Raw genomic sequence first — 26,756 nt, 5'->3', positions numbered from 1 at the left:
AACAAAGACACTTGGAAGACACACAGAGAGAGAGAGTTCAATCAGAATCAGAAATACTTTATTGATCCCCGAGGGGAAACAGCAGCTCGCTGTCAGGAAGAGAAGCACTAGGCAAAAAAATATAATACACTATAATACAGGTCAGAAAATAAATTAAGTACCAAGTGGGTTTACTGGTTGATGATAATAATACGGTATAAAGTAATAGTGCATGTGCTGTCGAGTTAAGTGCAGCTTATTTATAATGAGACGGAGGATATTGCACAGCAGTAACAGAGGTATGAATAAATATCAATATCAATAAATAGGGAATTTAAGTATATTGCCCAGGAGTATTAACACAGGATATTGCACAATTTTATCAAGTATTGCAGAGATGTAATGATCAATGTCCAGTTTAGTGACTTAGGGTCATGCAGACTAACCAGCGACCCAGTTTCTCTTGCCAACTGATGCCTTAGGTCGTCTAGTTTCACATGCCGTGATATATATACGGTATCTTTACTCTCTAAAGCTGAGCCCGCTACAGCGTCTGAAAGACAGTAATACGTTAATCGCAGGTCTTTTTTTTTTTTTACGTGTTTATACATATTTCAAATTATTCAATTTCGATAGCACTACTCAGTTCCCATGTGCCCTGGTGAAGGGGTGCACTTCATCAGTTGATCAGACAACCAAAGCAGGCTACTGCTAGTCGCCTACTACAACCTGAAACGAGTGCTGCCTGTTTTCGGTTGTTTGATAAACTGATCAGGTGCACCCCTTCACCAGAGCAGAGAGCGGACTGATCGCTGTGCATGCAGTCCGCCTGCCTGTAAACATGCACGCCACGCGGCTACTGTCGCAGATAATGTCGCCTGGATGCTATAGGCAGGCGTTCAGTTACGCCAGTCGGCTTTCGAGTGCGCGTATTCTCGTCCCGGTGCTGTTTAAAAGCTAAAAAGTTACTGTCATGGGGCTGGTCGCCAGGTAAATCTTGAGTTTTACCATCCAGTTCTTTTCAGCCCATCAACAGGCCTCTTTATCTTCCACTACGCAGATTATGCATACATTTGAACATCGTTAAAAATGATAGATTACATGTTAATAGCAGTTAAGTTTAAGTTTATTAAGAAACGTGAGGTTTTTCCCCAAATACCTCTCCACCTGTTCTCTCTCCACTTGTCCATGCCGGTGTCAGAGCGGATTTCTGGAGATCCAGATCTCAAAGATCGGTATCCGGGCCAGTCAAGGTATTTTTTTCGGTATCGGTTATATTTAGCTCTATTGAGCCCGATCCGATCTTTTGTTTATTGTTGTTTTTACTCGCAAAGCTTTCATGCACAGCAACGCAACGAGTGCAGACGTCGTCAAAGTTAATAAGAGTAATTTGTTAACGTTTTACGCTCAAAAGATGTACAGACGGTGAAAATAAACACTCAACGAAATACAGTTCATTCAGGTAACTCGGGCAAACACTGGTGACCCAATAGGTGCCAGTGGAAGGTCGGTGCCAATCCCAGGAAGCTCGACAAGGCCAGGAAATCTGTCAACAGTGTTATAGCTACATTTGTTCATAGCTTAAATGGTGTTATGATTGATCACCCTCACATTAGATAGGACAGTCCTGGGCTATTGTTCATTTCACACCTAGAGGAAATCTTACGTTTTTTTAGTACAGTAACTAATTTACCTTAACGACCACCTTCAAACGCAGTGAACTGCTTACAGCTGGCAGTGTCACTGCTTTTGAATTTGGCCTTTAGGACCCATTTTGTTACACCTAAACACTCTGACCGTCATGGCTAATGTTGAGTTTATTTTTTTATGTTCATTATGATGTTACATAACATCTGTAGCCATAACACTGTTACCACCCCCTGGACTCTGCGGCTCTCTGGGCGTAGCTGTTACCTCTTGCACAGGCCCAGTCTGTTGATTTTATTTGAATAAATGTGTTTACTTTTACATTTATAGTTTTAAATAGTGTCCACCTTTTTGTGTTTTGTGTCCTTTTTTATTTAAAAAAAAAACATGTTTCACATTTGAATAAAGTCTGTTTATATTTGCACTGTTTTTTTCTGTACTACTGACTGAAAATGTTAGATTTCACATTTTAATCTGATTTACCTGCACACTGAGTAGTTATGAAGTAGTTATCTTTTATTTGCGACGTTGCAGACTCTGAGAAGGTCGTCCTCAGGCAAATACACAGGTATTGTGAGGCTGATATAGTGACGCAAAAAGAAACATAATCAGCTGATCGAATGCTCTTGCACTTGACTTAGACTCCAACCTCTTTGGACACAGTCTTGACTCGGTCTCAACTAGTCCTGGTCTTGGACTAGACAAAGGTGGTCTTGACTATAGCACTGCCTGTTGGCCTTCTTCCTGGACCACTGGGTGTAGAGGTCCTCCATGGATGGCAGCTTCGTCCTGGTGATGAGCTGAGGAGTTTTCACTACCCTCTGTAGAGCCTTACGCCTGAGAGCGGTGCAGCTGCCATACCAGGCAGTGATGCAGCCAGTCAGGATACTCAACGGTGCACCTGTAGAAATTGCAGAAAAGCCTGGAGTCCATGTTGAGCCTCCTCAGGCTGCAGAGGAAGAGGAGCTGTTAAAATTGTTAAAATGGGCTGTCCGAAGTGACTGAGTATAGTCATAGTTTCTTGTGTAGAGAAGAAAAACGGCACTAGTATTTTAAGAGATGGTCTTATTTGCATGGAAGATCAGCTTGTAAATGCACACATAGTGTGATTAACCTTTTTTCTTTCAACTTTACCTTTATTGCCCCCATGTAAAACACATAACAGACATGAACATTGAAAATAATCAATACATTAAACTAGGGCTTTAGTCAACCAAATACAACCGTGGTCGACTGAAATTCTACTTACTCTTCAATCAATCAACTGGTCGATGGTAAAAAAAATAAAAATCTGCACGTTACCTAGATTAAATAAATTGGCCACAGTGCACTCTATATGTATAAACTTATACTCATTATTTAGTTGGCTTCAATTAAGGCTTAACGTTCACACAGTTTCTCTTGACTGTCCCTCAATATTACAACATTAGTTCAACATTGCGCCAGCCTGTGGGAGCAGCCACTTAGCCGCACAACATGCTAACACCAAGTTCAACAGGCTAACCTACAAATAAACACTAAAACAACATAAAACATGGCAAAACTTAAAGTTTGCAAGTTTGAAGTCAGGTCACAGACAGCCGGTATCAATCCATCCTTGCTGGCCCTCATTGAGTAAGCAGTAAAATGCACACACACACATCAGGTCTGCATATGTCACTGATCAAGAAGCACTTTTCTCCTTATGAAAGTAACCCCAGCGATTGTCTGACCAATGAAAATTTGGTTGAAAAAGAGAAAAACAACCAACCAGTCGACCAACTGACCAGAAGACGTCAGCCCTACATAAAACATATCAAAAAATGGTCTCATGAAACAACGTACATCATTGATAGCACAACATAAAACCTGGAGTATATGCAGCAGTAGTATATATAAGATATGCCCCCTACCACCGTAACATCGTTACCCAGCAAGTAAAATCTTGTTACTAAAGCTAATAAGAGTAGTTTATTACTATGACTAGTATTTAAAAAAAATGTATAAACATATGATCTGCTTAATGAGGTAACTTAAGCATAGTGTTAACCATTCCTGCTGCGCAGGGAAGACTTCCTCCAGGGCTGAAGTTGATGCTAACCTCGGGGCTAACCCCCTTCACTTTTACCAGCAGCTGGGAAGCAAGACACGGGAACGTCTTGGGTATTGAGGAGCTGCAGCATTTATTCATGGGCAAACTGTAGGATATTTACTGCCACTAGACAACTTTAACCTTTCCCTCTGCTCATCGCCGACACCTGTCTGCTCTGAGTGAAGTCACCGTGCTCTATGACACTCACACTGCCCTGTTCCTTATACGCTACTTTTTACTGAGTAGGTGAGGATGTCATTGTCCATCTGATATTTAACTGTGGACGTTGTCATATGCCAACGCCGCCCCAACCCTAACTGGCACAATCCTTGAACAGTCTAAGTGGGCTAACCCCATCTTGAGCCTAGGGTTATCCCTTGAAAATAGACTAAACATGACGATAAAAGGTGCCAGTGTGAAACAGGGCTAATGGAATTTGCATCACATTCTTGTTGCCCAATCACACATCTTCGCCGTCACGTCATTCTAGACTGTAAACATTAGACACGTGTTCCAACGGACAGCTAACCCAGGGCTCGTAGAAGTGCAGTGTGAATCTCATAGCCCTGGGCTTAGGTTAATCCTGTGTTAACAATGTGTGTGAAAAGCCCTACAGTTTCCTAAAACGTGTATGCATTTCATTATTCTCCACAGAGGTCCAGCAGCAGGGTGAGTGGAGCCCCCCCGTCAGCAGGAGTGGACCAGGACCAGGACCCAGAGCCGCCACACATTAAAGAGGAGCAGGAGGAGCTCTGGACCAGTCAGGAGGGAGAGCAGCTTCGAGGGCTGGAGGAGGCCGATATCACCAAGTTCCCATTCGCTCCTGTGAAGAGTGAAGAAGATGATGATGAAGAGAAACCTCAGTCCTCGCAGCTTCATCAAAGCCAAACCGAAGAGAACAGAGATGCAGAGCATTTGAAACCAGAAGCTGATGGAGAGGACTGTGGAGGACCAGAACCAGCCAGGAACTTTAATCCAGATAATCCTTTACAACCAGCTCCTCATGACAAGACTTCACACTCCTCTGAATCTGAGACTGATGACAGTTGTGATTGGGAAGAGACCAGGGAACCTCAGTCAGGTTTAAACCCAGAACCTGTGAGTGATCAGGACTGTAATACTGGAAAAACATTAGTTAGCTCCTCTGAATGTGCTACAAGCTTTGGCCACAAGGAACATCTGCAGAAACACCATGGAATCGAAACAGCAGTGAAACCATTTCGTTGCTCAGTTTGTGCTAAACGATACCTTCACAAGAGCTCCTTAACAACTCATATGAGGCTTCATTCAGAAGGAAAACGTTACAGCTGCTCAGTTTGTGCTAAAAGATTTGCACAAAAGGCAAATCTGAGCGAACACTTGACTGTCCACACAGGCAAATCTGTTTGTGGTAGCGAACACATTTGACACTGTCTGTCACACAGGAGAAACCATTGAGTTGTTCAGTTTGTGGTAGAAGATTCTCACGAAAGACAAATCTGAAACGACACTTGACTGTTCATACAGGGGAGAAACCATTTAGTTGTTCAGTTTGTGGTAAAAGATTTGCACTAAAGAAACATGTGACCCAACACTTGACTGTCCATACAGGGGAGAAACCACTGAGTTGTTCAGTTTGTGGTAAAAGATTTGCACGAAAGACAAATCTGAAACGACACTTGACTGTCCATACAGGGGAGAAACCACTGAGTTGTTCAGTTTGTGGTAAAAGATTTGCACGAAAGACAAATCTGAAACGACACTTGACTGTCCATACAGGGGAGAAACCATTTAGTTGTTCAGTTTGTGGTAAAATATTTGCAATACATGGGAATCTGAGACAACACTTGACTGTCCACACAGGGGAGAAACCATTCAGTTGCAGTGTTTGTGATAAAAGATTCACTCGTCTCCATAGTGTCAAAAGACACAAGTGTGTTGGTGAGAGCAGCAGAAATAAATGACGCTGCTTGTTGAGACATTTTTTTTGAAGTACTGAGGGCAGGACTTGGCTCAACACTGATCAGCTAAAAACTTTGATACAGACTCCAAAAGAAGTTCTGCTTCATCTTATCCTTTGAGCTGAGATGAAGCCACGTGATCATTTAATTCCTTTTTTATTGGAGTCCACGTTATTTTGTCGTTTTCCAGGCACTGTGCTTTTTGGTATTACATGTGTTCATTGTTTTGTATTTAAATTGTCAAAGTATTGTATGTCACCTATACAGCACTAAGGTCAACATTTGTTTTTTATTTTAGTTCAATGCATCCATACATATCATACTGTAACATTGTTTGGGCCAGTACATATCCCTCTTCTTTTCAAAAGATTTTCTTGATCTAAAAGATACCCCCAGAAGAAGTCCTTAACGACTCATTTGAGACTTCATTCAGAAGGAAAACGGTTCAGCTGCTCAGTTTGTAAAAAAAAAAACTTTAAATGGAGAACAGATGTTGTGAGGCACATGAGAATCCACACAGGGAAGAAACTCTTTAGTTGTTCATTTTGTGCTAAAAGATTTGCACAAAAGACACATCTGAGACAACACCTGACTTTCCACACAGGGGAGAAACCCTTCAGTTGTTCCATCTGTGGTACAGGATTCACACAAAGCTCAACTTTGACCACACACTTAAGAGTTCATACAGGAGAAAGGCTAGTTTCGGTCTCAGAGACAATTTGGTCAGTTGTGACCAGAATCCATACTGGGGAGAAACCATTTAGTTGTTCAGTTTGTGGTAAATATTTTACTGTGCACCGAGCCTTAGTTAAACATATTAGGTGTCACTCAGAAAAAAGTACTTACGGTTGTTCAGTTCAGAAGAAAACATTTTACATGGAAATCTTTGTTGTGATGCATATGAGAACCCACACAGGTGAGAAACCGTATATTTTCAGTGAGAAAAAGTTTGCGTAGGTTCAAAAACAAAAAATCACATGAGAATCCAAACTGAGGGGAGGCCATACATCTGCTCATTTTGTAGTAAAGGTGTTTGAGGTTTGACCATAAACATGAGAACCCACATGGAAGAAACCATTCATCTGCAGAGTTTGTAAAAAATAAATAAATAAATACTTCTCCTTGATGACCTGTGTCCAAGTGTGCTGTTAACAAGAGCAGGAAAGGCCTTACTACCCAGCAGTGTTCAAATGCTTGGGCAGGGTGATGTGGCTGAAGTGAATATAACACTATACGAGCATATCATCATGAAGCAATTCCACTGAGTTAACAGATGAATATTAATTTATCTCCCAGCTTCTCTTCAACCTTAGAATAAACAAAATACTTATTCGTGAGCTCTTTAAGACACCAGAGAACATGAACTAACACGGGTTAGTCAGGTTCGGTAAAGTCCAGCATGACCTGCTGTCAGTCACCAATATTTTATTTCTCCACGTGGGGCCATGTAGCACTGATAAAGTGTGATGTCATCAAAACTGTCTAATGGATAATTTACCTGTCAGTCCATATGACTTCATTTCTACTCCTCTTGGTTTGTTTGTATCACCCCACCCTCTGATTGACGGGGGTTGTTGGGGTCGTACACAGACTGAAGTCTTAGGCTAAATTCACACCAAATCAGGCGTTGCAGCGAAAACGCCAGCCCTCCCATTCATTTGAATGTGGGTAGTGTGTTTAGGCAGGGCGAAAAGTTGAAACAGAATCAACTTTTGGAGAGACGCAACCCAAAACAAACAGTGACACCTGCTGGAAAGTTCTACAGTGATGGAAGAGAGATTTATCGCCACGGTGATGACCTTTCCAGAGCTGGTGTGAACACAGCCTTAAACCCAGAGCTGACAAAAAAAGCTGTTGATAAATAAAGATTTCAGCACAGCTTTAGCGCTTTTACTTTGAAGGCTACCACTTAAACGATTTGCCTTGCTGTGGTTGATTAACTGTACAGGGCGATATGGCCCGTAAGAAGAAGCTTTCTGTCGTTAGTCCCGCTCTTTCCGATAAGTAGTTTATCTGTCATACAACATGAAGGAAGCATTGAAGCCCCTAACCCATTTCATTAGTAGTTCCACTTCCCTTCATTCACCTCAGCCCTTGGTATTACGATACAGAATATGTCGCACGGAGGCCACTTGGAGAGCAGAGGGAAAGTGTGCGGGGGGAGGAGTGGAGGATTTAGATGCAATGCCCCTGCCCTTGTACTTTCAGCCCAAACTATCATGGATTATTATCATTATCATTATCTGTGACATCGGTTTTAGAAATCCAAGATTAAATCAAATAGCATGAAAGAACTGCAGAACAGAGCGTCAGTAGATTTTAATAATATCTTCGAATACTGTGCATATATCACCAAGTATGATTTTAGTTGTTATATAGTTTTTGTGTGTATAATCGCTGCAGTGAACAGGATTGTGCAGTCCAGCATTAGACAAACCAACCCGACGGAACTACGCCATCCCGGTACAAGTAGGCTACTAACCACTCTGGGGTTTCTGGCAACCGGCTGTTACCAGAAATTAGCCAACAGGTGTGTGTTTGATATGATCAACAATATATAATGTTTACCTTTCTGCCTGAAGCCCCTTTTAATTATGTAAACTCACTGCATTTTCTTTTATTTGTGACCCCGCTGGCTGATCACTCTTCAGCTCCCTCTCCAACTTCACCCCAGCAACGGAAAACACCATCTCTGAGCTCATCCTTAAAGCCAAATCCACTACCTGTCAGCTTGATCCCCTATCCACTACCCTCATCAAAGCCTGTCTGCCATCCATTTCCCCCTTGATCACAAAAATAATCAACTCCTCCCTCGCCTCTGGAACTGTTACCCCCACTCTCAAAATGGCCGCAATTACACCCACCCTCAAAGAACCCGGTGCTGACCCAGCTGACCTGAAACAAGACGGGCCCATCTCCAACCTTCCCATCATTTCTAAAACTCTTGAGTGGGTGGTTGCTGCTGAACTTCAATCCCACCTCGACTCAAACAACCTCCATGAACTCCAATCTGGTTTGCGCCCTAAAAACAGTACTGAAACGGCCCTGATTAAAATTGCCAACAACCTCCTCCATGCAGCTGACTCTGGACTGCTCACCATCCTTATCCTCCTTGACCTCACCGCTGCCTTCAACACCATCTCCCACCTACTACTCCTGGAGCACCTGGCTGACTTTGGGATCACTGGTGTTGCACTCTTATGGTTCTCATCATATCTCACTGACCGACAACAGTATGTCCAACTGAGGAAACACAGGTCAAGGTGTTCTGCTGTTCCACTGGGTGTCCCCCAAGGGTCCGTACTGGGTCCACTCATAAAATGTAGTGAAGTGGAAGTGTAAAGTAGCAGAAATGGAAATACTCAAAACTGTACTTAACACAACCATCTGCATTTATCCAGACTTGGGACTGGCACAAGAAGACACTGGCTTGTGCCCCCTTGTGGTTGAATTACATCTCAGAGGGAAATATTGTACTTTTTAATGTAAAAACATTTCATGGTTCCAGCTTCCCACATGTGAGGATATGCTACTTTTACTTTTAATTATTTTAATGTTTTGTTAATAATGTTGAGGTTTGGACTGTTGGTTAGACAGAACAGGCACTGTGAAGGCATCACTTTGGGCTCTGGCTCATTGTGACGGCATTTCTCACTCTTTTCAGAATTTCTACAAACCGAACAATCAAATCGATTAATGGAGAAATATAGTTCGAAATGAGCTCCACCTCAACCAGCTACAGCAGTAACTTCCTGCTTTTACATTAATACACAAGGAATAATAATCTAATGATATACTATATAACAGTATAACAGTCACAGGGGACATTTTACTGCTTTGAGTACTTTTACTTTTAATATAGTACATTTTCCTGATTATACTTACATACTTTTACTTAAGTAACATTTTCAATGCAGGACTTTTACTTGGGGTATTAGTACTTTTACTTAAGTAAAGGATCTCAACACTTCCTCCACCACTGGTACTTAGTTACTTCCCCACAATTGGACAAAATGAATTTCAATCATGAGTCAAGCGTCAAGAAGCTTTTATTTTGAAAACGGTTCCCGGAAGTGATTGTTCCGGCGTTAGTGAGAGTGAATACCGGAACTAACAGAAGACAAAGAATTAGCTAAAGACCGACACTATTTAGCAGTCTGTCCTCCACTTTGACTCTGTGAAAGATGTCCAGACTTCAGAGTCTGAAGCTTTTTAATCAACCAGCGGCTAACTGCGGCTGTCGAGGAGATATTTGGACATTTTGAGAAAACAATAACCGAGTATGAAGAGGAGATGGACCGACGCGGAAGCAATTTTACTTACCATAGCTAACATGCTAACATTTCTATTTCGTACCACGTAAGATACACCACCATAAGATACAGTCGGAGTGAACCACCAGAGCCTGTATGTGTGGATAAACGTCTTTAAGTGAACTTTGTGCAAACTTGCTGGATGTTTCCTCTCAGACTCGTCTCCTGTTAGCCAAGAATGCTAAATGTAGTTAGCGTAGCTTGCTAGCTGGAAATGGGAGGCCACACAGCGCTACTCAGAGGAACTTCGATAGAGTCTAAACTGTATTTTTCATGGACCCAAAATGTCCAAATGAGCCTGTCTGAATAGACTCTGTGCTGTTCCCTTTATTTTAAAATGTTTTACGTCTGAATTATGTCCTGGAGTCCTAAGAAGCTAATGAAGTTAGCCTAGCTTGCTAGCTGGAAATAGACGGACGCGAACGTAACCTAGCAACGCAGCGCGCGTCAGAGGGACCAAACTGTTTCTAACGGAGTGAGTCTGGAGGAAAAGTTGCTGTAAAAAAATGTCTAAAGTCCAAATGCTGAGAGCTTTTGTCAACCAGCGACTAAGTGCGGCTGCTGAGGAGATATTTGGGCTGTTTGAAAGGACGATAGCAGAGCACGAGGAGGAGCTTTGTCGTTCAAAAGAGGAGAACGAGCGACAGCGGAAACTGCTGGACGCTGTTTTCCAGCCTGAAGTCCGGTTACACAGAGCAGGTCTGCACACTTTCATTGCTCTTCTCACTTTAAACTGCTGGGAAACCAGCTGCCGCTAAAAGAGGTCAAGTTCTTTGTTGTCAGAGAAATGCAATTCTTAGTTCTCTGCTCCCTCCAACAATGCTCCATACAATATGTGTAAGCAAAAAAATATATAATAATGCTGTGGTAGGCAGGTGTACAGTGGTGATACAGTGAATGAACTCTAATGTAGACAGGTTGTGCATGTAGTGTGGTGTGTATGCATAATGAGAACCGGTTATGGACCAGTAAGAACAGGATGTAGACAGGTAGTGCACATAAATATTTATAATGTGATTTAGATTCAACTTTATTGTCATTACACGCGTACAAGTACAAGGCAACGAAATGCAGTTTAGGTCTAACCAGAAGTGCAATAAGCAAGTGCAGGATATAAAGTATTTTACAAGTGGTACTCTGCACATTATATACAGATGGCATTACTATAAACAGAAGTATACTGATGGATATGTACAATAATTAATTGGACTGGGCAGAACAGCAGTGCAATGAATATAAAGTAGTGCAAATTATGGAAAGAAATAGTTAACAGTGCAGTAGATGAGTTATTGCAGTGCTCAGTACATAGTACTGGAGTGCAGATGATGCAGTATATGTATAAATCAATAGTCTGGTAGTGCAAATGAACATGTGGTACACGTAGCAAAAACAATATTAATATAGCAGCATTTAAGTTAAGGTGTATGAGGGGACAGTGGAGTCAGCGGGGGGCAGAGTTCAGTAGGAAGACAGCTCTGGGGGAAAAAAGCTGTTTCTCAGTCTGCTGGTCCTGGTCCGGAGGCGAGAAACCAGTCTCTGGTTGGGGTGAGCGGAGTCCAGCGTTTCCTCTGGACGTCCTCGATGGCTGGAAGTGATGCGCCGGGCAGGTTTCACCCCCCGCTCCAGAGCCCAGCGCTCTGCAGCAGAGCGGTTCCCATACCAGACTGTGACTCAGCTGGTCAGGATGCTCTCTACTGTGCAGCAACAGAAGTTCACCAGGACAGCTGAGGACAGTTGGTTCTTCTTCAGTGTCCTCAGGAGGAAGAGGCGCTGGTGAGCCTTCTTGACCAGGCAGGAGGTGTTGGTGGTCCAGGACAGCTCCGCTCAACAGCCATCCCGTTAATGTGGATGGGGTCGTGTGTGCCTACTCTCTCCTTCCTGAAGTCCACGATGAGCTCCTTTTATCTGAGCACCATGTGGCCAGGTGCTGGACCTCCTCCCGGTAGACAGTCTCATCGTTGTTGCTGATGAGACGAATCACCGTAGTATCGTCTGCAAACTTGATGATGGCGTTAGATCCATGCACGGGCCTGCAGTGGAGTGTGAAGAGGGAGTAGAGGAAGGGGCTCAAAATATTTATAATATGATGGTTAAACAGCTTGTTAACAGATAAAATATATGTGTGTGTATGTATATGTGTGTGCAGGTACAAACAGGTAGTAATAAATATATACAGTATATATACGGAGATGTAAACAGGTAATAAACAGTGAGTGAAAGTAGTATAAAGGTAAAGTGACATCATGTATCAACGCAGACTACTGGACGCTGTTTGAGGTCAACAGTGTTTTGGCCTGAGGGATGAAGCGGTCCCTGAGCCTGGGGGTGCGGGACCGGATGCTGCAGTACCGTCTGCCGGGCGGCAGCAGGCAGAACAGTTTGTGGCTGGGGTGATTTGGGGTCTTTGATGATCCTGTTGGCCTTCTTCCTGCACCTCTGGGTGTAGAAGTCCTCCATGTTTGGCTGCTCCGTCCTGGTGATGTGCTGAGCCGTTTTCACCGCCCTCCGTAGAGCCTTACGGTTGAGGTTGATTTAAATATATTTGCATGGAGGATCAGTTTGTAAATGCACACTTAGTATGCTTAACTTTTATTCTTAACTTTAACTTCATTGGCCCCATGTAAAACACATAACACAGACATGAACATAATCAATAAATAAAGCATTTAAAAAAATATGTACAGGCAAATGTTAAACCCTCCACACACACATGGCCTCATGAAACAATGTACATCATTGACAGCGTAACATAAAACCTGGAGTATATGCAGCCAGAAGCAAAATGGCTTCTTCACGTTCTTCAGCAGTGAAACTCTTTGTCTTCAGCTGAGGGGTTTATCTGAACGCAGGACTAGTGGCTTTACATGTGCACGTAACATGAGCATGGAGTCGCAGCCACCTTGATCGCACTCATTTTATGGCATTTCTGCTCTGACGAAGCGCAAAGCGCACGATACGCTTGTAGTTTTAGTTTGAGTGACTTCCGAATATGTTGTACAAAATGTGCAACATTTCTCCCCGTGTTTAAGAAAGTAGTGGTGTCAGTGGTTTAAGTGGTAACGGGAAATTACAGTTTCCTAAAACGTGTATGTATTTCATTATTCTCCACAGACGTCCAGCAGCTGTCGGTGAGGAAAGAAAAGGTTCAGGAGTGGAGCCCCAGTCTGGACCAGGACCCAGAGCTGCCACACATTAAAGAGGAGCAGGAGGAGCTCTGGACCAGTCAGGAGGGAGAGCAGCTCCGAGGGCTGGAGGAGGCCGATATCACCGAGTTCCCATTCGCTCCTGTGAAGAGTGAAGAAGATGATGACGAAGAGAAACCTCAGTCCTCGCAGCTTCATCAAAGCCAAACTGAAGAGAACAGAGATGCAGAGCATTTGAAAACAGAAACTGATGGAGAGGACTGTGGAGGACCAGAACCAGCCAGGAACTTTAATCCAGATAATCATTTACAACCAGCTCCTCATGACAAGACTTCACACTCCTCTGAACCCGAGACTGACGACAGTTGTGATTGGGAGGAGACCAGGGAACCTCAGTCAGGTTTAAACCCAGTACCTGTGAGTGATCAGGACTGTAATACTGGAAAAACATCAGTTAGCTCCTCTGAATGTGCTACAAGCTTTGGCTACAAGGAACATCTGCAGAAACACAATGGAATCCAAACAGCAGTGAAACCATTTAGCTGCTCAGTTTGTGGTAAAAAATACCCCCGGAAGAAGTCCTTAACGACTCATATGAGGCTTCATTCAGAAGGAAAACGTATAACCTGCTCATTTTGTACTAAAACCTTTAAATGGAGAGGAGAGGTTGTGAGGCACATGAGAATCCACACAGGGGAGAAACCCTTCAGGTGCTCCGTCTGTGGTAAAAGATTCGCAATAAGGTCATCTTTGACCTCACACTTAAGAAGTCATACGGGAGAAAAGCCTTACAGCTGCTCAGTTTGTAAAAGAAGTTTCAGTCTCAGAGACAATTTGGTCAAACACATGAGAATGCATACTGGGGAGAAACCATTTAGTTGTTCAGTTTGTGGTAACAGATTCGCACGAAAGGATCATCTAAGACAACACTTGAAAGTCCACACAGGGGAGAAACCATTTAACTGTTCAGTTTGTGGTAAAAGATTTGCACAGCGTGGAACTCTGAGACGACACTTTACTGTCCACACAGGGGAGAAACGATTTAGTTGCAGTGTTTGTGATAAAAGATTCACTCGGCTCCATAATGTCAAAAAACACAAGTGTGCTGGTGAGAGCCGCAGAAATAAATGACGCTGCTTGTTGAGCCATTTTTTTCCAGCAGGATTGAAGTACTGAGGGCAGGACTTGGCTCAACGCTGATCAGCTAAACAGCGATTCAGAATCCAAAAGAAGTTCTGCTTCATCTTGTCAGCTGAGATGAAGCCACATGTTTTCCAGGCACTGTGCTTTTTGGTATTACATGTATTCATTGATTCAAAATATATTTGAATAGTGCTCCGATCATAATCGGCCAATATTCGTTGTAAAAAGTTTGATCGGTGGTCTCAATAAATGACGCAATTCTGCCCAGGTATATTAACGGCCGGCAAGCGAGTGTTTGCAGAGAAACACACACAGAGAGGTTTCGATCGTTTTGATAAGCTATGTCTACACGCAGCTCACCTGAAAACTGAATCGCTTGTGAAAACCCCCCAAAACTAGTTTTTTGGGTGATATACTACAAACGTACTGCTGTTGAAGAAAGAGAGAGAAACCGAAAGAGGCGGGGCAAGCTGGTGTGTTGCGGACCAGAGGTGTGGGGGGAGTAAACACTAAAACAAGGTGGAGAATTAAGTTTTGTCTTTGTCTCGTGACCAGTGTCGTCTCCTCGTCACGTTTCAGATGTCAGAGACGTTTCCCCATTTAAACTTCTCACAGGGTTTTGTTTAAGTAAGTGTATGTTTGAGGCCCAAACATATCAAATTATCCAATATTTAACCAAAAAAGCAAAGATTAGAGAAAAATAAAAAAGATGGATACAAATTTGTGTAGCAGAAGGACACGGCTCTTTGTAGTAAAAGTGCAAATACCAGCATTAAGGTCTCCTCAAGTATCCTAAATGTGATTTTTAAGTAGGGTTAGTACATTAAAAACCTCTTAAACCCGAGCGCCCCCAGTACCGGGGGCAGCAGCGCATCTCACAACAAGTGCCATATAACGGCATGATAAACATGAAGCAACATTTTCATGCTGCATACCCGCGTAACGGGAAGGAGCTCAGCTAAAAGCTGAGGCTAACAATTTTTACCTACACGAAACACAAGTCAGCAGCAAGCAACTGACTGAGCGTGTCGCAAAAAGCTTTATCTGCCTGTCTGTCTGAAAACAGCGCTATTAATATCTTTCGTTTCACGCTATCAACACAAACAGCCCCTCAAATTAACACTGAGACTCCAGAGATTACAGCGTCGCGTCGATCATATCGCTCTACGACCAAAACTCACTGAATAGCCGTCGAAGAAATACAAAAACAAACTTACGTTTGTACGTTTACAACTACGAATTGTCTTGCCTTTTGTTGTTTTTGTAATCAAAAGTTGTGTTTGATCGCCTAAATCCCAAAGTAATCACTTTTCCAATGCCCCTGCGCCATCTTGAATCCATTTCAATTGGCTTGTATACAGTTGTATTGCATAGGGAAGGATAATGGAGATGGCAGACCGCAGCCCTCCATGCGATGAGACAGTCTATGTCTCCATCTGGTGACTGAATCGAAATACTGACACCAACAAAAACCATCTCATCCTGTTGCTCTGGCTGAGAGGAATCCATAGATGTGTCACACTTGACTGTGGGCCTTTCTGTTGTGAATTTATCTGCCTGTATAGCATGGAGCGCTTCAGTCATATATGAATATTGATCAGTAATCATTGTGTTACTATATTTCAATGTTTTTATGTTATTTGTTATTTGTAACATGGCTATATGCAAATAAATGGTGTTTTGATGTAAAAGTTCAAGTAAATGGTCAAAAAAGTCCCAAACATGGAGACAGCCTGAGTATATCTTTATAAATTGTATCATAAATGTTGTATTTTAATGTATTTTCATCGCATTTAAAGTTACATTTGTAGTCGAGCAGTAGGAGAATACATCCAGCTGCGTTTTTAGCCGCTAGACCCTTGTTTTGTGGTTATATTGCCTTGAATTTTGGATTTTATACTAGGCGAGGATGAAAATCCTATTTTTTTCCCTCTTTACTGCATCTCCATTAACTCTGGAATGGTAATAGAAATGTGTTTACTTACAATGGATTCGTATTATTTAGCTTATTATCTATCAAAGGAGACCAGATGTATGCATATAGGCCTTATGGTTGAGGAGCTATTGCTGATTCATGTTATGGTGCCATTATTATGGAAAACACAGAACAATAACCAAATTCATCCTAATCTGCTATTTGCTTGAGTGATATATAAATACAGGAAATAGCATTGTGTGTGTGAGAAAGACACAAAGTGGAGGAAGAACTCAGATCCTTTACTTAAAGGTCCAGTGTGGAGGATTTAGTGGCATCTAGTGGTGAAATTGCAGATTGCAACCAACTGAACACCGCTCGCCTCCCCCTCCCCTTCCCAGCGTGTAGGAGAAACTACGGTGGCTGCGAAAAACACAAAAGGGCCCTGTCTAGAGCCAGTGTTTGGTTTGTCCGTTCTGGGCTACTGTAGAAACATGGCGGTGCAACATGGCTGCCTCCGTGGAAGGGGACCCGCTCCCTCTGGAGATAAAAAGGGCTGATTCTAAGGTAACGAAAACACAACCATTCTTATTTTCAGGTGATAATACATTAATGAAAACATACTTATGAATATTATCGTCATACTCTGCAAATAGAGCCCCCCTAAATCTTACACACCGAACCTTTAAGGAAAAGTATTGATACCACACTGCATTTAAAAACTTACTCAAAGTATGTAAGTATTATCAGCATTATCCTATGCTATTCTCAATTTACGATAAATGACATTTTTGGAAAGGTATCATTAGATCAATATTTGCAGATGAAGGGGCTTTGCGGAGAAGAGGGAGAGATTGTAGTCATGTAAAATTGCAAGAAGGAATAAATGAAGCTGAAATGTGGGGGAAGAACTGGGGATTTAAGTTTTCGGTTGAAAAACAAATGTTCGCAAGAAAGAAGATGAGAGAAAGTCAATCAATCGATTGATGGAGAAAAGAATCATCAGCTGCAGCAGCAACATCCTGCTTTACATTAATGCACGAGGAATAATAATCTGATGACAGAATATATAGCAGCACAGCAGCCACAGGGACGCTGCACTGCTTTAACGCTTTAAGGGCTTTTCCCTGATTATACTCACATACTTTTACTGCAGTAACATTTTCAATGCAGGACTTTTACTTGTAGCGGTATCTGAATACTTCCCCCACTTCTGGCGCTTAACTTCGCACCACTGGCCAAAAACTAATGAATATCAATTATGAGTCAAGCGTCAAGAAGCTCTTATTTTGAAAACGGTTCCCGGAAGTGGCGTTAGTGCGAGTGAATACCGGAACTAACAGAAGACAAAGAATTAGCTAAAGACCCGACAGTATTTAGCAGTCTGTCCTCCGCTTTGACTCTGTCAAAGATGTCCAGACTTCAGAGTCTGAAGCTTTTTATCAACCAGCGGCTAACTGCGGCTGTCGAGGAGATATTCGGACATTTTGAGAAAACAATAACCGAGTATGAAGAGGAGCTGGGCCGCCGCCGCAGGCTGCTGGACGTGTCCTCCAGACCGGACCCGACGCTGCGAAGTGAAGGTGGGTTTTTAATTATTGTATTGCTGGAGAAATGATCACTGGTTTGATAATGTACCAGCCATTGATATGCTAACGTTAGCTCCCACGCGGCCTGTTAGCCGCTCTACTGCTAACTGATCGATATTTATTCTTATTAAGATTTTAAATAGAAATAAAATAATAAAGGAAGAAGAGCATCCACATGCTAACACAGCTACAAAATAGTGTCATAAGAGATGATAGTAATGACTGAATGGGTGCTCACATCCTTTACTGCAGTAAAAGTCCTGACACCACTCTGTGAAAATACTCCACTACAAGTAAAAGTCCTGCATTCAAACCTTACTGAAGTTAAAGTATGAAGTATTATCAGATAAATGCACTTAAAGTGTGACAGTAAAAGTCGTCACTGTGCAGTAAAGTGTTCCCTGTCAGTGTTTTATTATATCTGATGTTTCTGGATTCATATTCCTGTTGCATTTTACTGCTGCAGATGTTTCAGGTTGAGCTCATTTTAACTGCTTTATATCCTGTTGGGTAGTTTAACCTGCAGCAATGCATCATGGTCTATAAGGTCATCACGTGTTTGCAGCGTCGCCGTCCTGTGAGAACCACGTATCTCTAAAAAGTCTCCCTGAGCTCAGAGAAACAGCCTGTTTTCAGCTCTGTGACGATGCGTTTCCCAGCTGATCCGAGGGGGGGTTAAAGAGTTTATTCAGCTTCAGGAGGAGGAGAGTTTCCTCAGCACATGAAGGAAACTCTTCATCCTTCTGCTCCTCACAAACACCTGGAGATACGAGGTTTTCACCGGACGGGAAGTGGATGAAACACTGTGATCTGTGAAGTAACTGAAGCCGTCAGACAGACGCAGTAAAAAGTGCAATATTTGCCTCTGAGATGTAGCGGAGTAGAAGTGTAAAGTTGCATAAAATGGAAAATAAAGCACCTTGAATTTGTTCTTAAATACAGTATTTGAGTAAATGTACTTAGTTACATTCCACCGCGGTGCTTCTTACACCTACGTAGCCAGAACCAGAATTTAACTGCTTTTTCTCTAGCAGATCAAAAGCTGCTGTACTTTGACTTATAGTTATTCTAAACAAACTCTGTAGTCTGTTTGTAAAAACAGAGGAAGGCCATGTTCACTGGCTTTTATTCTACACAGACCACATCAGACCAGGTGTGCATTAAAACCACATAGATCTGTCAAACCTGGACTGGATCGAGATAGAAACTTTAAAGGCTGTTTTAAACCCGCCTTTTAAATCTTAACTGAGCAGGCATATTAAGACAGTCGCTCGGACTGTAAGATGGTGGCGATACGGCCTTAAAACCCACATGAAGCGATATTATTTTTCAGTGAGCATATTCAGGGTTTCTGCAACGTTCATCACGTTAAATTTGAAAGACATTTTCAATGTGATCTGAATCCAGACAAGTGGCAGAAATGTGATGGATGGAATAATTATTTAAGTTAGTTTTAAGTCTTCGCTAAACTCGACACTTGCCCAGTCTGAGCCGGTGAGCTGCTGCAGCACAATCAGCTGTCACAACAATCCGCTTTGAGGTAGAAAAAGAAAAAGAAACATGAATATTTACCCCAAAATTAGGCATTTCTTGCTTTCACTCAGTCCTTTAGTTGAGAGACATTTAGTATACACTGTAGATCATTAACCTTTGAGATACTGTAACATTTTGAGTTATTATTAATTCATCACAAGAAAACATCTGGATGTATTTTTCTGTGCATATGTTGTTTAATTATAGAAAGCTTGACTTTTCTAACTCAAGCTTCATATATTGTATTTGTTCCCTGCAGGCGTCCAGCAGCTGTCGGTGAGGACAGAAGAGGTTCCCCCCGAGCAGCAGGAGTGGAGCCCCAGTCTGGACCAGGACCCACCAGAGCTGCCACACATTAAAGAGGAGCAGGAGGAGCTCTGGACCAGTCTGGAGGGAGAGCAGCTTCGAGGGCTGGAGGAGGCCGATATCACCGAGTTCCCATTCGCTCCTGTGAAGAGTGAAGAAGATGATGATGATGAAGAGAAACCTCAGTCCTCGCAGCTTCATCAAAGCCAAACTGAAGAGAACAGACCAGCCAATGAGGACGAAACTTCAAACCTTCTGGAAGCTCAGACTGAAGACAGCAATGGTTGGATGGAGACCAGAGAACCTCAGTCAGGTTTAGATGCTCTGAATAATAATGTCATTATTAACCTCCTCGTAAGTGAGGAGGGCTGCGATAATGGTACAAAATCATTCACCTGCTCTGAGTGTCATAAAGGTTTCAACCGCAAGGCAACGCTGAAGAGACACATGAGGTGTCATACAGGTGAAAAGCCTTACAGTTGTTCAGTTTGTAAGAGACGTTTCAGGTGGAGTGGCGATGTTGCGGACCACATGAGAATCCACACGGGGGAGAAACCATACAGTTGCTCGGTTTGCAACAAAAGCTTTGCAATGCGCCGAATCTTAGTCACTCACATGAGGTGTCATACGGGGGAAAAGCCTTACAGTTGTTCAGTTTGTAAGAAACACTTTAAATGGAGTGGAGACCTTGTGACACACATGAGAAGCCACACGGGGGAGAAACCTTTTATGTGCAGCGATTGTGGAAAAAGCTTCATAAAACACGGGACTCTCACGAGACACATGAGAGTCCATACTGGGGAGAGACCGTACGTCTGCTCGTTCTGTAGGAAAGGGTTTTGTCAGAAAGGAGATCTGACCACGCACGTGAGAACCCACACAGGCGAGAAGCCATTCAGCTGCAGAGTTTGTAAAAGAAACTTCTCTCACTCGTACCGCGTCAAAAACCACAAGTGTGTTGTTGAGAGTAGCGGTCAGTGAAGCGGCTGAGTTGAATTATTCAGTCGTGGTGGAAAAAAAACCTTCCCGTGTGGAATCCCTTCTTACCCACCTCAGAGTGTGGAAACGATGTAAAACGCTTGAAAGTAAAACAAAACAAATATTTCTCCAAAACGTGGAGAACAAAACCAATTCGTGATAACTCATTTTGTCAGTTACAATCCGCAGCCCTGTGTTCACGGAGAAGAAAAGTTACAGACGCGTCTGAAACGTGGACACGAGAGAAAGTGACATTTGTCTCCTGATTTAGTCTACGCAGCAACAGGCTTGTTTTTAACCCAGTTATAAGAAAACGAACTCTTGTTTTTATTATTATTTATCCTTGAATTCATCTTGTATGTTAGGCCTGTGGCCACACGACAGCTGTCCTAATAAACCAGGCACACAAAAACACATACTTTCATGTGCTATAAATAAAGTTTCAGATTTGAGAAAAAGAGCTCCGTCTTGTGTGGTATTTTAACTTATCAGAACACTGTGGGCTGCACAGACTGGGCTTGATTGACATCCGTCTCACTGTCCCGTTTTGTTGCGGGACAAGTTAAAACTTTATCGCTCCAGTTAGTACGTGGAGTTTGGTGCAGCAGAAGTTCTTTTTGTCCATTTTAAAAAAAAAATAGCAACACTTGTCTCCTGCCTTACCCAACACCTCCCATGTTGTCCATGTTTATTCATTCATTTATTTATGTGTCTGACAACAGTCCCAGTCCGAAATATAGGATTCATTTGATTATATTTTGGGCAAATGACACACTCATTAAAAAAAAAAAAAACAACCCTGTTTTTTAAGGGACCCTTACCAGCTGCACAAGCCGTTCTGCAGCACACTAAATGCATTCATGATAGAAAAAGTGCATCTGTCTTATCTATCAGTGCAGAAATACATATACAGACATGCTCATTTCTTTAACAAGTTAAAATGTGTTACTAAACCCAGTTTTAGCACCACAGATCTTTGGATTAACTGCCACCATCTTGGTCATACTAACATTTCTAGAACAGACGAGATAAAGGTTTTCCTTGTATTATGTCGTGTTATTATGTTTTGTTTGTGGACGTCCTTTTGAATTCATATGGCGAAGAAACAAAGCCAGTCACATTTGATGTGCCTGCTCTCTCTCTCTCTCTCTCTGTCTCTGTCTCTCTCTCTCTCTCTCTCTCTCTCCAGTCCAGCAGGCGCCGCTCTTCGCTTTCTTCGCTTCGCTCTCAGCTGGGCGAACTCTCGTCGACGCGGAACTCAGTGCTCCGGATTACTTCCTGTCTGGCTGTGTCATTTCTCTGTTCGCTGTTGGGCCAATGTGCGATGTGGTGTCGGTCCACGAGCGGATCGACGCTGCAGCTTCAAAGATTTTCTGCTCTTGCTGGAAATAAGGAGACCAAATCCCGCCGCGGCTGCGGAGGACACTGCGGCGGAGCGGCGGGGCGCTCAGCGCGGCTCGAGCGGCGCCGCCGCCGGAGAAGCTAAAATGAAGCCCGAAAACAAGCAGCACAGATCAGGTCAGTCAGTCCAAACACAGGAGCGTCAGTGTCCAGCTGACTGGAGACAGGAAGAACCGCATCCGCTCAGTACTTTCAAAATAAAAGCACTGTCATCATGTTGGACTGTGGGGATTTACAGCACATGTGGCATTATTTAACTTACTTATTGTTGATTTATTTATTTATTAGATGGGTTGACAGTGTAGCTTGTCAAAAACATGGATAGAGACAGGGGTCCCATTCTCCCCTATATGTGAAGTATGGTTTATTTGAGGGGGGCCCTGCTAGCCCCGGGGTTTAGGGTGGGGACCTTTGTTGCATGTTGTATGGGTGTGTTGCCGTTTATGTTTGCCTTAAAACAATTGTGTGTGTTTTTGTTAAGATTATTATACATGTGCTTTTACATGTGATCGCATTAAAAGTCTGTAAAGGCACTAAAATGTGAGTCTGACGGGTAAAATGTGAAACTTGACATGCAGCCTATTGTACATTTTTCTGCAGGTGCACTCAACCAGTGGTTCCCAAAGCGGCTGCCTTGAGGATCAGCCGTGGGTGCTGCAAGATTTATAATATCTTTGTTCATTTATTGTGCGTTTTTAACGTTTCACCACATAAAAGAAAAAGACGATATTTACATCAACTATGTTTTTTGTTTGAAACAGAAGGAAAAAAGCAATAAATATCAAAATCACTGTATTAAAAACTCTGTTTGATATGCAGTTATGCCGCAGTTAATGACCTGACAACTCACGAACAGGTTCTGGCCGCTTGTGGAAGACCGATATCCATCATTGTCCGACAGTGTATTCACCGTGGAATTGCGCGTTAACCAACATCGCACATGTGTGATCTGACTCTCATCCCTGGTATCAAACACCGGCTGTCAGACCTTTAGGTCTCTCTCTGTCCGCATCAACAGCAGCGTCACATGTCCCATTAAAATGCCTGCAACCTTGTTTTATTTTGTTTTGTTTTGTTTGTCCTTGTACACCTTTTTAAATATAAGCAATTGTACTTCTGAAGAAAATGAAAGAAATACATTTTAACACATTAGAGTATGCAATTGCATTCATTTTTTAATTTAAGTATTTTATCTGTAAATCTGCAGAGCACCTGTTGGATTTTATTCTGAGTTATCGAGAATGGGCCTATATTATTTAATTTAGTATTGACATAATATAATAATATATAATGTGATATAAAATAACACAATATAATATTAAATGTAAAACATATACATGTTATATTGGGGGTTGGGGCTCGGTGTGCTGTGGTCTAAAAATGTTTGTGGACCGCTGCGCCGGACTGTGGTGTCATTGGATGGAGGACTAAATGATTTAGTATTGATTATTCTAGTTAAGGTGTGTTGAAATGAAAATGCATCAGTAATAATATATTAAAAATTTTTTACAAATAAAAAAACTGAATTTAACAAAATAAAAAGCTCAACAGACGTTAAACAAAACAGACGTTTATAAGACATTTAAAACGGAGATTTCAATAAATTCCCATCTGTATTTTGTACTAATGTGTGGTTATGTCATTATTCTCCACAGGCGTCCAGCAGCTGTCGGTGAGGACAGAAGAGGTTCCCCCTGAGCAGCGGGAGTGGAGCCCCAGTCTGGACCAGGACCCAGAGCTGCCACACATTAAAGAGGAGCAGGAGGAGCTCTGGACCAGTCAGGAGGGAGAGCAGCTTCGAGGGCTGGAGGAGGCCGATATCACCGAGTTCACATTCGCTCCTGTGAAGAGTGAAGAAGATGATGATGAAGAGAAACCTCAGTCCTCGCAGCTTCATCAAAGCCAAACCGAAGAGAACAGAGATGCAGAGCAATTGAAAACAGAAGCTGATGGAGAGGATTGTGGAGGACCAGAACCAGCCAGGAACTTTAATCCAGATAATCATTTACAACCAGACATCATTAAGACTTCACACTCTTCTGAATCTGAGACTGAAGACAGTGATGGTGATAATTGGAAGGACACCAGGGAACCTGAATCAGAATTAAACACTCTGAACAGTAATGAAGTCGTTCTGAATAATATGGGGTGTAATTCTGCAGCTAAATCATACAGCTGCTCAGAGTGTGGTAGAATATTTGGCCAGAGGGGGACTCTGCAGAGACACGTGAGGCGTCACACAGGAGAGAAACCATTTAGTTGCTCGGATTGTGGTAAAAACTTCACACAGAGCGGACCTTTGGTGCTCCACCTCCGAGTTCATACAGGAGAGAAGCCGTTCACCTGCTCAGTTTGTAACGCAAGTTTCAGCCAGAAGGGGGCGCTGGAGCAGCACACGAGAATCCATACTGGGGAGAAACCGTTTATTTGCTCAATCTGTGGTAAACAATTGACTCGGTACCATCACTTAATTGGTCACATGAGATGCCATTCGGGAGAAAAGCCTTTCAGCTGCTCAGTTTGTAATAAGCAATTCCGATGGAGCGGAGATGTTGCGTCACACATGAGAATCCACACGGGGGAGAAACCTCATGGCTGCTCAGTGTGTGGTCGACGATTTACGCAGCGTTCATCACTGTTTACACACTCGAAGAGTCATAACGAAGAGAGACCACTCAGCTGCTTAGTTTGTAACAGAAGATTTCATCTTAAAACAACATTAGTAAATCACATGCGAACGCATACTGGGGAGAAACCTTACAACTGCACAGTTTGTGGGAAAGGATTTAGTCAAATTGGCGCCATGAACAGACACACGAGAATCCACACTGGAGAGAAACCATTCAGTTGTGATGTTTGTGGGAAAAGATTTAGACAACAGACGCATGTCAGAAGTCATAAGTGTGTTGTTCAGAGCAGCAGCAGCACGTAAGGCTGAGCCCTGACAGCTGGTTCTGGTTTTGCATCTTGTTCCAGGTTGGCAGAAGCTCGAAAGCTAATTGTATCCAGTGGGTTTGTCCGTCCGTCCGTCCACCACTTTTGTCCAGACTGAAATATCTCAACAACTACTGGATGGACTACCATGAAATGTTGTACATGCACTTATCCTGTGAAGTCTCTGTACATCAGCTTGATGGTTTGTCACAAAAATTGGAAGAGACATTCCTGGTCCCCAGAGGATGAATCCTCATCACTTTGGTGATCCCCTGACTTTTCCTGTGTTGCCACCATGAGGTTGACATTTGTGGTTTTGAGTGAAATGTCTCAAAAACTGTTGGATGGATTGCCATGAAATGTGGTTCACACAATCATGCCCCCGGATAATTTGCAATAACTTTGGTGACTTGTCATCCAGCACCATCATCAGGTCAAAATTTTAATAGTGACGGTCATGACATTCCCCTCAGCTCTACTCTGTGTTTAGTGCTAATTAGTAAATGCTAGCATGCTAACACGCTACACTTTAAGATGCTGAAAATGTTAAACATTATACCTGCTGATCATGTTAGCGTGCTGACGTTATCATTAAGCTCAAGGAGCTGCTAACATAGCTGTAGACATAGTCTGGATTAGGAGCACAGAGAAATGTACAGAACATTAACGCAGCAGGCTTCTCATTTTTAGCCAGTGCTGACCGTCGCCTGTGCCAGCTGAAATGTACAAATGTAAAGATTGTTTGTTAGAGAAAGAAACACCACACTGTAACAACGCTACGATCATGAGTGGACTGTGTGTTTTCGAAGTTCAACAGACCAACAAAGTGGTGAAATTGGCTGATTGTCAGTTTGTGTAGTTGAAAAGTTAAACATTTTAATGCATACCTTTTTCAATGTAAGCTGATCAGCTCAACAGGTAATAGTTTTGAACCGGGACCTTCAGTATTTGGAGAATAAAATAACGTGTTCGAAAGTAAGCAAGCTGCTACTTCATTATGTCAGACTCATTTAATCTTTGCTCATCTCACAGGTTGTGAAAGTAAGTATGCTTCTACATAGGCAAAGTCAAACTATGTTAGAATTTGGGATTCGAAGACTTGAACACAATGTCTTGTTTGTGTCCTATTTCAGATTTTGCTTCTGGCCTTTAGGGCTTCTGTGAGCTTTTCTGTCATTTCATAAGCTTACGCCAGTTTTGTCCGTCAGTGGGGATATGGGACGGGAACCTCCAAACGTCAGACAGAAATGTGAGATGATCTGACTTTGGGACACACATGGCTCAGTATGTAGCTCTTTAACTAGGACATCTCTGGTTGAAATCTTCCTTTACTTTTGAATTGTAAAAGATTACAGTGTAACATTCAGCTCAAATTGTTCTTTAGATGGTCTGTTGATGTTTGGTAGAAACCTAAATTACAGATTAAGGGCTACATTTTTTTTTAGTGAAATGTCTGATGAGTTCTGATTGGGTGATTGTGAAAACTTGAGTTGTGTTGTAGGAACGTAACCTTTTTGAAACAGGTTTTATTCATGGAGCCTGGGATGGGATGTAATGTAACGTTTCATGTAAGAAGTTCTGTTCTTATCTTGTCTGTACAAATGTTTCACCACTGCAACAGTATTTTGGTTTCTTATAAGTCCATGTGGGCTGGGCGCAATAAATAATATTCTAACTGTATATTTGTTGTATTCTTGTTATCAGGTCTGTCAGGTTTTCTGGTACTGGCTTCTTTTTTTCTGAAAAGCACTTTGAGCTGCTTTGGTTTAAACTGTACGTTGACTTTTGGCCACCAGCTCTCACTTCCCGTTCAAAACGTTTTCTAAACAATTCTGTCATTTTAAAATACTGCCCATTCGTTTTT

General features: G+C 42.4%; 5 protein-coding genes across 5 annotated transcripts in view; all 5 read left to right on the top strand.

Moving 5' to 3' along the window:
* Positions 1-26,756, top strand: part of LOC122864546 (zinc finger protein OZF-like) — a 66,865-nt gene that overhangs the window by 1,228 nt on the left and 38,881 nt on the right. The window lies entirely within an intron of this gene.
* LOC122864088 (zinc finger protein 32-like) lies at positions 1,168-6,763 on the top strand. Its single transcript, XM_044171149.1, has 4 exons — positions 1,168-1,232; positions 2,454-2,616; positions 4,352-5,072; positions 5,288-6,763. Exons 1-4 carry the CDS (start codon positions 1,168-1,170, stop codon positions 5,638-5,640), a joined length of 1,302 nt encoding a protein of 433 aa, XP_044027084.1. The 3' UTR covers positions 5,641-6,763.
* On the top strand, positions 9,711-15,961 carry LOC122864554 (zinc finger protein OZF-like). Its single transcript, XM_044172109.1, has 2 exons — positions 9,711-10,649; positions 13,062-15,961. Exons 1-2 carry the CDS (start codon positions 10,457-10,459, stop codon positions 14,222-14,224), a joined length of 1,356 nt encoding a protein of 451 aa, XP_044028044.1. The 5' UTR covers positions 9,711-10,456; the 3' UTR covers positions 14,225-15,961.
* On the top strand, positions 17,446-21,017 carry LOC122864560 (zinc finger protein 501-like). The gene is made up of 2 exons (XM_044172118.1): positions 17,446-17,734; positions 19,533-21,017. The coding sequence occupies exons 1-2, from the start codon at positions 17,563-17,565 to the stop codon at positions 20,558-20,560; spliced, it is 1,200 nt and encodes a 399-aa protein (XP_044028053.1). The 5' UTR covers positions 17,446-17,562; the 3' UTR covers positions 20,561-21,017.
* On the top strand, positions 22,047-26,572 carry LOC122864573 (gastrula zinc finger protein XlCGF8.2DB-like). The gene is made up of 3 exons (XM_044172143.1): positions 22,047-22,075; positions 22,559-22,605; positions 23,614-26,572. Exon 3 carries the CDS (start codon positions 24,102-24,104, stop codon positions 24,888-24,890), a length of 789 nt encoding a protein of 262 aa, XP_044028078.1. The 5' UTR covers positions 22,047-22,075; positions 22,559-22,605; positions 23,614-24,101; the 3' UTR covers positions 24,891-26,572.

Source organism: Siniperca chuatsi, linkage group LG17 (genome assembly GCF_020085105.1).
Source record: "Siniperca chuatsi isolate FFG_IHB_CAS linkage group LG17, ASM2008510v1, whole genome shotgun sequence".
NCBI lineage: Eukaryota > Metazoa > Chordata > Actinopteri > Centrarchiformes > Sinipercidae > Siniperca > Siniperca chuatsi.
The sequence above is the reverse complement of the archived record's forward strand: the minus strand, read 5'-3'. Positions and strand labels throughout refer to the sequence as shown.